The sequence below is a fragment of the Coregonus lavaretus genome (genome assembly GCF_964263955.1).
Source record: "Coregonus lavaretus genome assembly, chromosome: 26".
NCBI classification, from domain to species: Eukaryota; Metazoa; Chordata; class Actinopteri; order Salmoniformes; family Salmonidae; genus Coregonus; species Coregonus lavaretus.
The window spans coordinates 43,724,124-43,736,713 of record NC_140013.1 but is presented as its reverse complement, the minus strand read 5'-3'; the positions used below and the strand labels follow the sequence as shown (position 1 = coordinate 43,736,713).

The 12,590-nt window shown below is 40.1% G+C and overlaps 1 protein-coding gene across 1 annotated transcript in view; it reads left to right on the top strand.

The window, feature by feature from the left end:
* yap1 (Yes1 associated transcriptional regulator) overlaps positions 1 to 12,590 on the top strand; it is a 91,392-nt gene that overhangs the window by 40,171 nt on the left and 38,631 nt on the right. Inside the window, exon 3 of the mRNA XM_084143270.1 lies at positions 11,809 to 11,927. Coding sequence (XP_083999396.1) covers positions 11,809 to 11,927 — 119 coding nt within the window. The remainder of the gene's footprint in view (positions 1 to 11,808; positions 11,928 to 12,590) is intronic.

The following is a 12,590-nucleotide window of genomic DNA, read 5'->3' as shown; positions in this document are numbered from 1 at the left end:
TTTTCAGTCTTACAAATTATTTGTAGTTATGTTCCGGCCCCCTGACCATCCGCTCAAGCAAAAACCGACCTGCAGCTGAATCTAGTTGAGGATCCCAGGTCTATAGACACAGCCCTGTGAGAGTTTGTGTCTGTATTTGTATGTGTGTGTGTGTGTGTGTGTGCACGTGCTTGTGTGTGTGTGTGTGTGTGTGTGTGTGTGTGTGAGCACGTGTTTGTGTGTGTGAGCACGTGTTTGTGTGTGTGTGTGTTTGCACGTGTTTGTGTGTGTTTGAGTGTGTGTGTGTGTGTTTGCACGTGTTTGTGTGTGTGTGTGTGTGTGTGTGTGTTTGCACGTGTGTGTGTGTGTTTGCACGTGTGTGTGTGTGTTTGTTTGTTTGTGTGTGTGTTTGTTTGTGTGTGTGTGTGTGTGTGTGTGTGTGTGTGTGTGTGTGTGTGTGTTTGTGTGTGTTTGTGTGTGTTTGTGTGTCTATACACAACACCCTGTGAGAAGAGACCAGAGGCTTTCCATCTGAATCAGCCAACAAGTACCAACAAAGCTGTAATTATCAATGGTTTCACGTCACTGAGAGACAATGTGGCAACCCAGCCAGCCAGTCCTCTAGCCTCTGGCTAGACCAGCCCAGAATAGATGGGAGCAACAATGTGGTAACTTACTAAAGTTATTTTGGAACCAATCATGGCCTCTAGAATCAAAGGTCGTTTTAATGGATGTTACAGCTGAAACTGGAAACAATCATGGCCTCATCTGTAAGAAGTATGAGATGATCTGTGCGGCAGGTAGCTTAGCGGTTAAGAACGTTGTGCCAGTAACCGAAAGGTCACTGGTCCTAATCCCCGAGCAGACTAGGTGAAAAATCTGTCGATGTGCCGTTGAGCAAGGCACTTAACCCTAATTGCTCCTGTAAGTCGCTCTGGATAAGAGCGTCTGCTAAATGACTTTTTTTTTTTTTTTTTACAAATAAAACATCTGTAAGAGGTATGATGGTCATCTGTAAGAGGTATGAGGTCATCTGTAAGAGGTATGAGGTCATCTGTAAGAGGTATGATGGTCATCTGTAAGAGGTATGAGGTCATCTGTAAGAGGTATGAGGTCATCTGTAAGAGGTATGATGGTCATCTGTAAGAGGTATGAGGTCATCTGTAAGAGGTATGAGGTCATCTGTAAGAGGTATGATGGTCATCTGTAAGAGGTATGAGGTCATCTGTAAGAGGTATGAGGTCATCTGTAAGAGGTATGATGGTCATCTGTAAGAGGTATGAGGTCATCTGTAAGAGGTATGAGGTCATCTGTAAGAGGTATGAGGTCATCTGTAAGAGGTATGATGGTCATCTGTAAGAGGTATGAGGTCATCTGTAAGAGGTATGAGGTCATCTGTAAGAGGTATGATGGTCATCTGTAAGAGGTATGAGGTCATCTGTAAGAGGTATGAGGTCATCTGTAAGAGGTATGATGGTCATCTGTAAGAGGTATGAGGTCATCTGTAAGAGGTATGAGGTCATCTGTAAGAGGTATGATGGTCATCTGTAAGAGGTATGAGGTCATCTGTAAGAGGTATGAGGTCATCTGTAAGAGGTATGATGGTCATCTGTAAGAGGTATGATGGTCATCTGTAAGAGGTATGAGGTCATCTGTAAGAGGTATGAGGTCATCTGTAAGAGGTATGATGGTCATCTGTAAGAGGTATGAGGTCATCTGTAAGAGGTATGAGGTCATCTGTAAGGGGTATGATGTCATCTGTAAGAGGTATGATACATACAGTACCAGTCAAAAGTTTGGACACACCTACTCATTCAAGGGTTTTTCTTTATTTTTACTATTTTCTACATCGTAGAATAATAGTGAAGACATCAAAACTATGAAATAACACATATGGCATCATGTAGTAACCAAAAAAGTGTTAAACAAATCAAAATATATTATATATTTGAGATTCTTCAAATAGCCACCCTTTGACTTGATGACAACTTTGCACACTCTTGGCATTCTCTCAACCAGCTTCATGAGGTAGTCACCTGGAATGCATTTCAATTAACAGGTGTTCCTTCTTAAAAGTTAATTTGTGGAATGTATTTCCTTCTTAATGCGTTTGAGCCAATCAGTTGTGTTGTGACAAGGTAGGGGTGGTATACAGAAGATTGCCCTATTTGGTAAAAGACCAAGTCCATATTATGGCAAGAACAGCTCAAATAAGCAAAGAGAAATAACAGTCCATCATTACTTTAAGACATGAAGGTCAGTCATTACGGAACATTTCAATAACTTTGAGAGTTTCTTCAAGTGCAGTCGCAAAAACCATCAAGTGCTATGATGAAACTGGCATGAAATGGAAGACCCAGAGTTACTCTGCTGCAGAGGATAAGTTCATTAGCGTTACCAGCCTCAGAAACTTCAGCCCAAATAAATGCTTCACAGAGTTCAACTAACATACACATCTCAACATCAACTGTTTAGAGGAGACTGTGTGAATCAGGCCTTCATGATCGAATTGCTGCAAAGAAACCACTACTAAAGGACACCAATAATAAGAAGAGACTTGCTTGGGCCAAGAAACACGAGCAATGGACATTAGACCGGTGGAGATCTGTCCTTTGGTCTGATGAGTCCAAATTGGAGATTTTTGGTTCCAACCGCTGTGTCTTTGTGAGATGAAGATTAGGTGAACGGATGATCTCTGCATGTGTATTTCCCACCGTAAATGGAGGAGGAGGTGTTATGGTGTGGGGGTGCTTTGCTAGTGACACTGTCTGTGATTTATTTAGAATTCAAAGCAAACTTAACCAGCATGGCTACCACAGCATTCTGCAGCAATACACCATCCCATCTGGTTTGGGCTTACTTGATAAGGGGTGTGTACTTGATAAGGGGAGTGTACTTGATAAGGGGAGTGTACTTGATAAGGGGAGTGTACTTGATAAGGGGTGTGTACTTGATAAGGGGTGTGTACTTGATAAGGGGAGTGTACTTGATAAGGGGAGTGTACTTGATAAGGGGAGTGTACTTGATAAGGGGAGTGTACTTGATAAGGGGAGTGTACTTGATAAGGGGATTGTTGTTCTGTGTATCTGTGTGTTTGAGAGTAAATGAACCAAAGACTGTGTGACTACGGCAGGGACATTATCTATTACAGGGACATTATCTATTACAGGGACATTATCTATTACATTATCTATTACAGGGACATTATCTATTACAGGGACATTATCTATTACATTATCCATTACAGGGACATTATCTATTACATTATCAATTACAGGGACATTATCTATTACAGGGACATTATCTATTACATTATCTATTACAGGGACATTATCTATTACAGGGACATTATCTATTACATTATCTATTACATTAACTATTACAGAAAGAAATGTGTGGTTTGAATAACTGTCAGAAGAAATGGCCTATTTACAATATATATTACAGGCTGAAGGTATTGAGTTGAGTTTGATTTACAATAGTAGTCCATGTGGGTTTTAATGACATTATGAAGGGCAGCTCTGAACAGTTGAAACTGGATTTTAAAGAGCTGATTGACTCTCTGCTAGACAAAAGACCCATCATATCTGGCCCTGTGCTCTCTCTGAATCATGGCATTGAACGCTTTAACAGGATTCTTTCTCTTCACAACTGGCTACGTGATTATTGCAGCTCAATGGGTGCAACTTTTGTTGACAATTTTGATACCTTTTGGAAACAAAACACGTTTTATAAGAAGGATGGGATCCACCCAAATCATTTGGGTTCCTAGATCCTTTCACAGCATTATATGGCTGTGTTGAGACAATGACTTATCAGTGACCCAAGCCCAGCTCAGCTAATCCCTACCATTGTGACGCAGAGTTGTCATAATGCTTCAGCAAATGTACATTACACCAGGGGCGTCGGTAGACACAACGTAAGTAACCTAATTTATGTCCCTCTAACTGCCCTGAATGCCTCTGCTGATCCTACAGCTATTGTATGCAGTAATCATGTGCCTAAGAACCAGATTTATATTGTTGGCACTGAGGCGGTGTGCCCGAGGAGGAAGTCCGCTGTGTGCAGCTCATCCTGTACTAACATAAATAACATGAGCATATCTACTTCTGCTAAGCTTCCCAGTAAAGCAATGAAAACAAGTAAGCATCCCAGAAGAAAAGTGCTCAAAATAGCCCACGTTAACATATGTAGCTAAAGAAGCAAGGTTCATGAAATCAATAATTTCCTAGTAACAGATGACATTCATATTCTGACTATCTCTGACAATCACTTAGATAATACCTTTGATGATACAGTGGTAGCAATACAAGGTTATAACATTTATAGAAAATATAGAAATGCCAGTGGTGGAGGTGTTGCTGTTTATATTCAGAACCACATTCCTGTGAAGATTAGAGAGGATCTCATGTTAAATACTGTTGAAGTAATATGACTTCAGGTTCATCTGCCTCACCGAAAGCCCATTCTGGTGGGAAGCTGCTATAGACCACCAAGTGCTAACAGTCAGTATCTGGATAGCATGTGTGAAATGCTTGATAATGTACGTGATACCAACAGAGAAGTATATTTTTTGGGTGATTTTAAATATTGACTGGCTATCATCAAGCTGCCCACTCAAGAAAAAGCTTAAAACTGTAACCAGTGCCTGCAACCTGGTTCAGGTTATCTGTCAACCTACCAGGGTAGTTACAAACAGCACAGGAATTAAATCATCAACATGTATTGATCACATCTTTACTAATGCTGCAGAAATATGCTTGAAAGCAGTATCCAGATCCATCGGATGTAGTGATCACAATATAGTAGCCATATCTAGGAAAACCAAAGTTCCAAAGGCTGGTCCTAATATAGTGTATAAGAGGTCATACAGTAAGTTTTGTAGTGATTCATATGTTGCTGATGTGAAGAATATGTGTTGGTCCGTGGTGTGTAATGAGGAGCAAACAGACACTGCACTTGACACATGAATGAAATTGCTTATTCCAGTTACTAATAAGCATGCACCCATTAAGAAAATGACTGTAAAAACGGTTAAATCCCAGTGGATTGATGAGGAGTTGAAAAATTGTATGGTTGAGAGGGATGAGGCAAAAGGAATGGCAAATAAGTCTGGCTGCACAACCGATTGGCAAACGTATTGCAAATTGATAAATCATGTGACTAAACTGAATAAAAAGAAGAAGAAACTACACTATGAAACAAAGATAAATGACATAAAGAATGATAGTAAAAAGCTTTGGAGCACATTCAATGACATTTTGGGAAAAAAGGCAAACTCAGCTCCATCATTCATTGAATCAGATGGCACATTTATCACAAAACCAACTGATATTGCCAACTATTAGCAAACTTAGCAAACTTACAAACACTGGTGTCTGACAACTTAGATGTAAAATTATTTGCCATATTTTCAATTTAAGCCAACTAGAAAGTGTGTGCCCCCAGACCTGGAGGGAAGCAAAAGTCATTCTGCTACTTAAGAATACTAAAGCCCCCTTTACTGGCTCAAGTAACCATGCAGCCTGTTCCAACCCTTAGTAAACTTTTGGAAAACATTGTGTTTGACCAGATACAATGCTATTTCACAGTACGCGGATGACTCAACACTATACAGCACTTACACAAATGTCTGATGATTGGCTGAGAGAAAGTGATGATAAAAAGATTGTGGGGGCTGTTTTGTTAGACTTCAGTGCGGCTTTTGACATTATCGATCATAGTCTGCTGATGGAAAAACGTATGTGTTATGGCTTTACACCCCCTGCTATAATGTAGATAAAGAGTTACCTGTCTAACAGAACACAGAGGGTGTTCTTTCATGGAAGCCTCTCCAACATAATCCAGGTAGAATCAGGAATTCCCCAGGGCAGCTGTCTAGGCCCCTTACTTTTTTCAATCTTTACTAACGACGTGCCACTGGCTTTGAGTAAAGCCAGTGTGTCTATGTATGCGGAGGACTATACACTATACATGTCAGCTACTACAGTGACTGAAATGACTGCAACACTTAACAAAGAGCTGCAGTTAGTTTCAGAATGGGTGGCAAGGAATAAGTTAGTCCTAAATATTTCTAAATCTAAAAGTATTGTATTTGGGACAAATTATTCACTAAACCTCAAGTAAATCTTGTAATAAATAATGTGGAAATTGAGCAAGTTGAAGTGACTAAACTGCTTGGAATAACCCTGGATTGTAAACTGTCATGGTCAAAACATATTGATACAACAGTAGCTAAGATGGGGAGAAGTCTGTCCATAATAAAGCGCTGCTCTGCCTTCTTAACAGCACTATCAACAAGGCAGGTCCTACAGGCCCTAGTTTTGTCACACCTGGACTACTGTTCAGTCATGTGGTCAGGTGCCACAAAAAGGGACTTAGGAAAATACAATTGGCTCAGAACAGGGCAGCACGGCTGGCCCTTGGATGTACACAGAGAGCTAATATTACTAATATGCATGTCGATCTCTCCTGGCTCAAAGTGGAGGAGAGATTGACTTCATCACTACTTGTATTTGTGAGAGGTATTGACATGTTGAATGCACCGAGCTGTCTGTTTAAACTACTGGCACACAGCTCAGACACCCATGCATACCCCACAAGACATGCCACCAGAGGGCTCTTCACAGTCCCCAAGTCCAGAACAGACTATGGGAGGCGCACAGTACTACATAGAGCCATGACTACATGGAACTCTATTCCACATCAAGTAACTGATGCAAGCAGTAAAATTTGATATAAAAACAGATAAAAATCCACCTTATGGAACAGCGGGACTGTGAAGCAACACAAACATAGACACAGACACATGCACACACACACACAATAACATACGCACTATACACACACGTACACATGGAGTTTGTACTGTAGATATGTGGTAGTGGTGGAGTAGGGGCCTGAGGGCACACAGTGTGTTGTGAAATCTGTGAATGTATTGTAATGTTTTAAAATTTGTATAAACTGCCTTAATTTTGCTGGACCCCAGGAAGAGTAGCTACTGCCTTGGCAGGAACTAATGGGGATCCATAATAAATACAAATACAAATACAATATATATTACAGGCTGAAGGTGTTGAGTTGTGTTTGCTTTACAATATCTATTATAGGCTGAAGGTGTTGAGTTGTGTTGCTTTACAATATCTATTATAGGCTGAAGGTGTTGAGTTGTGTTGCTTTACAATATCTATTATAGGCTGAAGGTGTTGAGTTGTGTTGCTTTACAATATCTATTACAGGCTGAAGCTGTTGAGTTGTGTTGCTTTACAATATATATTATAGGCTGAAGCTGTTGAGTTGTGTTGCTTTACAATATCTATTACAGGCTGAAGCTGTTGAGTTGTGTTTGCTTTACAATATATATTATAGGCTGAAGCTGTTGAGTTGTGTTGCTTTACAATATCTATTATAGGCTGAAGGTGTTGAGTTGTGTTGCTTTACAATATCTATTACAGGCTGAAGCTGTTGAGTTGTGTTGCTTTACAATATATATTATAGGCTGAAGCTGTTGAGTTGTGTTGCTTTACAATATCTATTACAGGCTGAAGCTGTTGAGTTGTGTTTGCTTTACAATATATATTATAGGCTGAAGCTGTTGAGTTGTGTTGCTTTACAATATCTATTATAGGCTGAAGGTGTTGAGTTGTGTTTGCTTTACAATATCTATTACAGGCTGAAGGTGTTGAGTTGTGTTTGCTTTACAATATATATTACAGGCTGAAGGTGTTGAGTTGTGTTTGCTTTACAATATCTATTACAGGCTGAAGCTGTTGAGTTGTGTTTGCTTTACAATATCTATTACAGGCTGAAGGTGTTGAGTTGTGTTTGCTTTACAATATCTATTACAGGCTGAAGGTGTTGAGTTGTGTTGCTTTACAATATATATTACAGGCTGAAGGTGTTGAGTTGTGTTTGCTTTACAATATATATTATAGGCTGAAGGTGTTGAGTTGTGTTTGCTTTACAATATATATTACAGGCTGAAGGTGTTGAGTTGTGTTGCTTTACAATATATATTACAGGCTGAAGGTGTTGAGTTGTGTTGCTTTACAATATATATTATAGGCTGAAGGTGTTGAGTTGTGTTTGCTTTACAATATCTATTACAGGCTGAAGGTGTTGAGTTGTGTTGCTTTACAATATATATTACAGGCTGAAGGTGTTGAGTTGTGTTTGCTTTACAATATCTATTACAGGCTGAAGGTGTTGAGTTGTGTTGCTTTACAATATATATTACAGGCTGAAGGTGTTGAGTTGTGTTGCTTTACAATATATATTACAGGCTGAAGGTGTTGAGTTGTGTTGCTTTACAATATATATTATAGGCTGAAGGTGTTGAGTTGTGTTGCTTTACAATATCTATTATAGGCTGAAGGTGTTGAGTTGTGTTTGCTTTACAATATATATTACAGGCTGAAGGTGTTGAGTTGTGTTGCTTTACAATATCTATTACAGGCTGAAGGTGTTGAGTTGTGTTTGCTTTACAATATATATTACAGGCTGAAGGTGTTGAGTTGTGTTGCTTTACAATATCTATTATAGGCTGAAGGTGTTGAGTTGTGTTTGCTTTACAATATATATTACAGGCTGAAGGTGTTGAGTTGTGTTTGCTTTACAATATCTATTACAGGCTGAAGGTGTTGAGTTGTGTTGCTTTACAATATATATTACAGGCTGAAGGTGTTGAGTTGTGTTGCTTTACAATATATATTACAGGCTGAAGGTGTTGAGTTGTGTTGCTTTACAATATATATTACAGGCTGAAGGTGTTGAGTTGTGTTGCTTTACAATATATATTACAGGCTGAAGGTGTTGAGTTGTGTTGCTTTACAATATATATTACAGGCTGAAGGTGTTGAGTTGTGTTTGCTTTACAATATATATTATAGGCTGAAGGTGTTGAGTTGTGTTGCTTTACAATATCTATTATAGGCTGAAGGTGTTGAGTTGTGTTGCTTTACAATATATATTACAGGCTGAAGGTGTTGAGTTGTGTTGCTTTACAATATATATTACAGGCTGAAGGTGTTGAGTTGTGTTGCTTTACAATATATATTACAGGCTGAAGGTGTTGAGTTGTGTTGCTTTACAATATATATTACAGGCTGAAGATGTTGAGTTGTGTTTGCTTTACAATATATATTATAGGCTGAAGGTGTTGAGTTGTGTTGCTTTACAATATCTATTATAGGCTGAAGGTGTTGAGTTGTGTTGCTTTACAATATATATTACATGCTGAAGGTGTTGAGTTGTGTTGCTTTACAATATATATTACAGGCTGAAGGTGTTGAGTTGTGTTGCTTTACAATATCTATTATAGGCTGAAGGTGTTGAGTTGTGTTTGCTTTACAATATATATTACAGGCTGAAGGTGTTGAGTTGTGTTGCTTTACAATATATATTACAGGCTGAAGGTGTTGAGTTGTGTTTGCTTTACAATATATATTACAGGCTGAAGGTGTTGAGTTGTGTTGCTTTACAATATCTATTATAGGCTGAAGGTGTTGAGTTGTGTTGCTTTACAATATATATTACAGGCTGAAGGTGTTGAGTTGTGTTGCTTTACAATATCTATTATAGGCTGAAGGTGTTGAGTTGTGTTGCTTTACAATATATATTACAGGCTGAAGGTGTTGAGTTGTGTTGCTTTACAATATATATTACAGGCTGAAGGTGTTGAGTTGTGTTTGCTTTACAATATATATTACAGGCTGAAGGTGTTGAGTTGTGTTGCTTTACAATATCTATTATAGGCTGAAGGTGTTGAGTTGTGTTGCTTTACAATATATATTACAGGCTGAAGGTGTTGAGTTGTGTTGCTTTACAATATCTATTATAGGCTGAAGGTGTTGAGTTGTGTTGCTTTACAATATATATTACAGGCTGAAGGTGTTGAGTTGTGTTGCTTTACAATATATATTACAGGCTGAAGGTGTTGAGTTGTGTTTGCTTTACAATATATATTACAGGCTGAAGGTGTTGAGTTGTGTTGCTTTACAATATATATTACAGGCTGAAGGTGTTGAGTTGTGTTGCTTTTCAATATATATTACAGGCTGAAGGTGTTGAGTTGTGTTGCTTTACAATATATATTACAGGCTGAAGGTGTTGAGTTGTGTTGCTTTACAATATATATTACAGGCTGAAGGTGTTGAGTTGTGTTGCTTTACAATATATATTACAGGCTGAAGGTGTTGAAAATATTATCCTGTGTGTAAACCTCCTGTGTGTGGGAGGAAAGACAATAGTTCAGTTTGTGGGGTTCCCTCCCTAAAGGGACGCTCTATACAGTAGTTCAGTTTGTGGGGTTCCCTCCCTAAAGGGACGCTCTATACAGTAGTTCAGTTTGTGGGGTTCCCTCCCTAAAGGGACGCTCTATACAGTAGTTCAGTTTGTGGGGTTCCCTCCCTAAAGGGACGCTCTATACAGTAGTTCAGTTTGTGGGGTTCCCTCCCTAAAGGGACGCTCTATACAGTAGTTCAGTTTGTGGGGTTCCCTCCCTAAAGGGACGCTCTATACAGTAGTTCAGTTTGTGGGGTTCCCTCCCTAAAGGGACGCTCTATACAGTAGTTCAGTTTGTGGGGTTCCCTCCCTAAAGGGACGCACTATACAGTAGTTCAGTTTGTGGGGTTCCCTCCCTAAAGGGACGCTCTATTCAGTAGTTCAGTTTGTGGGGTTCCCTCCCTAAAGGGACGCTCTATACAGTAGTTCAGTTTGTGGGGTTCCCTCCCTAAAGGGACGCTCTATACAGTAGTTCAGTTTGTGGGGTCCCCTCCCTAAAGGGACGCTCTATAATTATCTATTGTTCAGTCCCAAATCACACCCTATTCACTATATAAGGCACTACCCTATGGGCACTGGTCAAAAGTAGTGCACTATTCATCGGTTGCATGTTTCGTCACAATACTGTTTTGAACATTCGTTTTGGACTGATGCCCGACTGAGCATTCTACTCAAAGCGTCATCAACGAGCGCTGATGAAGATTTCATCAAAAGTCCATTACAGTGGCATTGAAATACAATGACATTCAGAAGGAGGCAAATAATTAGTAGAGAAACCTTTTGTCATCATTTTGATGTCACCAGATTGACTTTAGATGCAGTATAGCGTTAGCTAGCTAGCTAAGATTGAGGGGAGGCCACCGGATTTTAGCTAGCTAACGTTAGCATTGCTAGCTATTTTTGACGAACTTTGCTAGCTAATGACAACATTGCCATCTGTCTAAAGTACATTTGACGACATGATAATACTGGCAAAGTTGTTTCTTACTAAACATTTGACTACTTTAGCAATGGCATCGTATTTCCAGGCACTATAGTGTAATTTAGACTAAACGGTAGTTAGCCTCCGTCCAGAATGACTGGGCTCATCGCCACTTCAGGGCACCACTATGGCGCGGCCGGTAGAGGGCGGCTTGAGAACGTTCATGACAATGTCAAGACGCGACCGAGTGACGGAGGTGCAGCCTATGAATAAAGGGAATAAGGTGACGTTTTGGGACACAACCTCTAGGTGTCTATAAGCACAACATAGGATGGGACGTCCACTGATATAGACCATCATTTAGGATACGGAGCTGTTCAAGGTTCGAGGGCGTCTGCCACAGCCTCATAGGCTTCCATTATCTGGTCAAACCCGGATTAAACTGGAACCTCTCCAAACGTTTGTTGGAACTGTGAATGACTCCTCATACCAATAACAGTACAGTTCTAGATCTTGCACTAATTTCCATGAATCTGACAGTAGAATTCTGCGAAGGCACTGAAAGTTCATAATCAAACTTGCTCATTTTGTTCAGTGATGAACTCATCTCTTCTCTCTCTGTGCAGCCATCTTGACCAGTCGACCACCTGGCAGGACCCTCGTAAGGCCCTCCTACAGATGAACCAGGCCCCTCCCACCAGCCCTGTACCAGTCCAGCAGCAGAACATCATGAGCACTGCTAGTGGTCAGTACACACACACACTCACACACACACACACACACACACACACACACACACACACACACACACACACACACACGGGCAGCCCTGTACCAGTCCAGCAGCAGAACATCATGAGCACCGCTAGCGATCAGTGTATTCACAGACCTTTTGAGTTAAACTAAAAGCAAAATGAGCTTTTTTAATGGATAAGATCTCAGACCACCTGAAGGGGAAGTTTTCATCTCTGGAGTGGTTTTGTGCGTTGGGCTTCAGTTTGCTACAAGGTGCAACTTTTTTGAATAGCTCTGGTTGAATCTTACACTCTTAGAAAAAAGGTACTGTCTATAACCTTAATGGGTTCTTCGGCTGTCCCCATAGTAGAACCCTTTGAATAACCCTTTTTGGTTGCCGGTATAACTTTTTTGGTTCCAAGTAGAACCTTTTAGGGTTCCATGTAGAACCCTTTCTACAGAGGGTTCTACATGGAACCCAAAAGGATTATCCTATGGGGATAGCCAGAACCCTTTTGGAACCTTTTCTTCTAAGCGTGTACCAAACCCCATGGTTGACTGGGGATCCATGTGGTATTCTTATCATTTATTTTAACTGGGCGGCAGGTAGCTTAGTGGTTAAGAGCGTTGTGCCAGTAACCGAAAGGTCGCTGGTTCTAATCCCCCGAGCCGA